Below are 4,331 nucleotides of genomic sequence, written 5' to 3'. Positions count from 1 at the left end.
ATTATAAATCATGCTGCTATAAAAACACATGCACATGTATGTTTATTGCAGCACTGTTCACAGTAGCAAAGACTTGGAACCAACCCAAATGTCCATTAATGATAGACTGGATTAAGAAAATATGGCACATATACACTATGGAACACTATGCAGCCATAAAAAAGGATGAGTTCATGTCCTTTGTAGGGACACGGATGCAGCTAGAAACCGTCTTTCTCAGCAAACTATCACAAGAACAGAAAACCAAACACCGCATGTTCTCACTCATAGGTGGGAATTGAATGAGAAAACTTGGACACAGGAAGGGGAACATCACACACCCTGGCCTGTTGTGGGGTGAGGGAAGCGGGGAGGGATAGCATTAGGAGATATACCTAATGTAAATGACGAGTTAATGGGTGCAGCACACCAACATGGCACATGTATACATATGTAACAAACCTGCACGTTGTGCACATGTACCCTAGAACATAAAGTATAATTAAAAAAAAAAAGACATAGTCAAATCATCTATCGCCTGAGAGCACCGGGGGAGGGACAATGATAGGGATACAAACCCAGGCATTCGAGCAGGGAGCGGCAACCCACTTTGGGTCCCCTCCCCTGGTATAGGAGCTCTGTTTTCACTCTATCAAATCTGGCAACTGCACACTCTTCTGGTTCCTGTTTGTTCTGGCTCGAGCTGAGCTTTTGCTCATGGTCCACCACTGCTGTTCGCCGCAGTCGCAGACCCGCCATTGACTTCTACCCCTCCGGATCCCACAGGGCGTCTGCCACGCTTCTGATCCAGCAAGGCACCCACTGCCGCTCCCGATTGGGCTAGAAGCTCGCCATTGTTCCTGCGCAGCTAAGTGCCCAGGTTCATCCTAATGGAGCTAAACACTAGTTGCTGGGTTCCACATTATAAGCTGTGACTTACAGCTTATAATGTAACATTCATCGCATGGCCCAAGGTTCCATTCCTTGGAATCTGTGAAGCCAAGAACCCCAGGTCAGAGAACAAAAGGCTTGCCCCCATCTTGGGAGCCGCTTGCCCCAGCCGCCCGCCCCCTCCTTGGGAGCGACCCGCCCCCACCTTGGGAGCTCTAAGAACAAAGACCCACCAGTAACACCTGGATGAAGATTGGAAGGTGGTATTACACTATTAAACGTAAACCATGTGGTCCCAGCTACTCAGAAGGCTAAGGCAGGAGATTACTTGAGCCCCTGAGGTGGAGGCCGCAGTGAGCCATGTTCACACCACTGCACTCCATTCTGAGTGACAGAATAAGACTGTCTCAAAAAAACAAACAAACAAAACAACAACAACAAAAAAAAAAACAGACTAGGGGACAGAGAAGCTTACATGTTTAAAGTGTATCTCAGGCAGCAAAAATGTTCTGAAGCTTTGCCACTATCTGGTTTGAAGCAAATTTGGAATTATGCATTGTAATAAACTCTTTCATTTGCAAACTAGTATCCTCATTAAAATGAAATCACACAAAACCAAAAAGTTGCAAAATTCTAATTTGCATACCCAGTGACATCAGAGGAAATGGAAAGAGTGCTCCAGGAAAACATCATGTCTTCCCTTTTATATTCCTCCACAGATTTTCATGTACAATGTTAGGGCATAAAGTAAACTTTGCTCATTTTAATTGAGTAATATGTATATGTGTTCACACTGGATTTTAAGCTAACTGTATGCTATGAGACCTTGATAAATAAGTAGTCAACAACACAAAACAAACATTGATTTAAAGGTGCAATATACTGAGGTTCCAAGGGGAAAAGATATGTTCATAAAAATACAAGTCATTGTAAGTTTGTGTAAATTCTTCTGTAAGAGGGAAAAAGGCATCTATAATTTGCTATTTATGTCTATTAAGAAAAAAGGTGGCCGGGCGCGGTGGCTCAAGCCTGTAATCCCAGCACTTTGGGAGGTCGAGACGGGTGGGTCATGCGGTCAGGAGATCGAGACCATCCTGGCTAACATGGTGAAACCCCGTCTCTACTAAAAAATACAAAAAACTAGCCAGGCGAGGTGGTGGGCGCCTGTGGTCCCAACTACTCCGGAGGCTGAGGCAGGAGAATGGTGTAAACCCGGGAGGCGGAGCTTGCAGCGAGCTGAGATCCGGCCACTGCACTCCAACCCGGGCGACAGAGCGAGACTCCGTCTCAAAAAAAAGGAAAAAGCTGGTTGACATAATGACTTACACAATGATTTTCCTGGATACAGCTTTGCCTGGGGGTAGCCAGGGATCATTTTTTCATCTTTAGCTCTAAGATTTTCAAGTTCATGTTTGATAATGAATTGACATTCTGCCATTGTCAGGAAATCATCATTGTTATCTAAAATAAAACAGAAATTACCAGATTTTAGTAGTAATCAAAATAAAAATATTCCAATTACCTGAAATTAGAGAAACAATGGTGTAAACAAGAAGTAATTAACATAAGTAATCAAAATATGAAGCTGGTAAATTAAATGGAACATAAAGCTCCTTAGATATTTTATAAGAATAAAAAATTATGTTATGCCTTCACATAATACAATTCTACAATAACCATTTTAATACTTATAGTAGAAACATTCAAAAAGCATATAATTGATTTCATTTAGTACCAATGAGCAGAAAGCAGTATGTTCTTAAATTATAATAATATATTAAACTCATTAACATATTATTGTGTTAAACCAGGGATGGAATTGAAGAAGTTTGCCTATATGGCAAATTATCCTCCTTCAAACTCTCAAGCCCATTCCATTCCCTTCTGGAGTCAAACATCCTTTCCATTAATGAGAGAGAAGAAAGTCTTGTAAGAAAATATTGTTGCTATTTGACAGGTGAATCCTCTTAAATAAGGTAAATTTCATCTTGAACATTTATTCACTCAGGTATAAAAATCCAGAGTAAGTGAATCCAAAGAAGTCTAATCACATCTTCTAACTCTGAAAGCCCTGGCAGGGATCAGTTTGATTCTGAAGCTAAGCTCCCATCCTGTTATCATATCCACCCTGGCTTTCCCAGTTCTTTCCTCAAAATATTCTCTACTAGAACCTGTTTTGGGGCCAGTATAGAACCAATGACCCTATCACATTCAGCAGGAGCCAGAAAATTCAGGAAATGAGGTTTCTAAGGTACTGAACTACTACTGTGTTTCTCATTACTACAAATTTTTTCTAATAAATATTCACATGTGGTTATTTGTAGAAAATAATCTCTACTTATGCAACTTTCTATAGTTAATTTCTTTTTACATGACTGTTTTCTTGTAGAGTTAGAAAATATAATACTTTTTTTGGAGTATTTTGTTAACTTAGAATTGATTGGTGACAATCATTCTGCATTCCAAAAAAAGGATTTTTCTGTATCAAGCTACTGAATACTCATAAGAATTAGAATAGAATATATAAATAAGTTACATATGTTCTTCTAATTTGTGTTCATCCAGGGGAGGCAAAGGATGGCAACTGGCCAAATCTAGCCTGCCACATGGTCTTATAAATAAAGTTTTATTGAACACGGCCTCACCCATTCACTTACTTATGGTCTATGGCTGCTTTTTTGCTCTACAATGCCAGTGTTGAGTAACTGCAGCAGAGACCACACGGACTGCAAAGCCTAAAATATTCACTATTTGATCCTTTACTGAAAAAATACTCACTATTTGATCTATTCATCATAAACTTCTTTTTGATAAATGGATTCTAACAGAGACAAAGAACTTAGGGCTTACCATCAAAACCTTTGAAGTTCTGTCTGGTTCTGTATGTGAAGGCTCTCATGGTGTTATCATTGCACTCTTTTACCAATCCCACTGCTTCTGCTCCCAGTAACATTCTAATCTTGGAGGCACCAACAAGATATAAGTTCTGATTTTCTAGTGTTTCTTGTTCATATTTATTTAACAATGGTCTAAACAACAACTGGGCACCTTCAAAAACAAAAGATAAGTACAATCTTAGACAAACATAAAAGATTCAAAATAAAACTTTCTAAATAAATATAATGTTTCTAGTCTGGTAGAAGAAAAAGAAATTATATTAACAATTTAAATCCATCTTCCAAGTAAATAACATAAGTACATTAGGGATGGCAGTTCTTTATAGTTTTCAATAAATGCAAAACTGAAAATGTAGCAGTAAGTGACCTCCCACTTATTCAAATGTGAAGGAGATGAGACAAGAATTCAGTATTTACGAGCTCTAGGTATAAAAGTGCACTAAATAAAAATATAGAACAAAGACTGCAGTTTAATATAAACATAATAGACCAAAATTTAAGAAAATTAATTTGGAACAAAATGTTTCAGTAAAAGAAAACCAAAATGTAATACAATTACACTGG

At 38.7% G+C, this 4,331-nt stretch overlaps 1 protein-coding gene across 2 annotated transcripts in view; it reads right to left on the bottom strand.

Annotated features, from left to right (window-relative positions):
* ANO10 (anoctamin 10) overlaps nt 1-4,331 on the bottom strand; it is a 262,387-nt gene that overhangs the window by 237,123 nt on the left and 20,933 nt on the right. For both annotated transcript variants that reach the window (XM_017876324.1, XM_017876325.1), the window contains exons 3-4: nt 3,721-3,918; nt 2,197-2,331 (exon numbers count right to left, since the gene is read on the bottom strand). In XM_017876324.1, coding sequence (XP_017731813.1) covers nt 2,197-2,331; nt 3,721-3,918 — 333 coding nt within the window. The remainder of the gene's footprint in view (nt 1-2,196; nt 2,332-3,720; nt 3,919-4,331) is intronic.

The sequence above is a fragment of the Rhinopithecus bieti genome, unplaced genomic scaffold (assembly GCF_001698545.2).
Source record: "Rhinopithecus bieti isolate Rb0 unplaced genomic scaffold, ASM169854v2 scaffold_9581, whole genome shotgun sequence".
Lineage (NCBI taxonomy): Eukaryota > Metazoa > Chordata > Mammalia > Primates > Cercopithecidae > Rhinopithecus > Rhinopithecus bieti.
The sequence above is the reverse complement of the archived record's forward strand: the minus strand, read 5'-3'. Positions and strand labels throughout refer to the sequence as shown.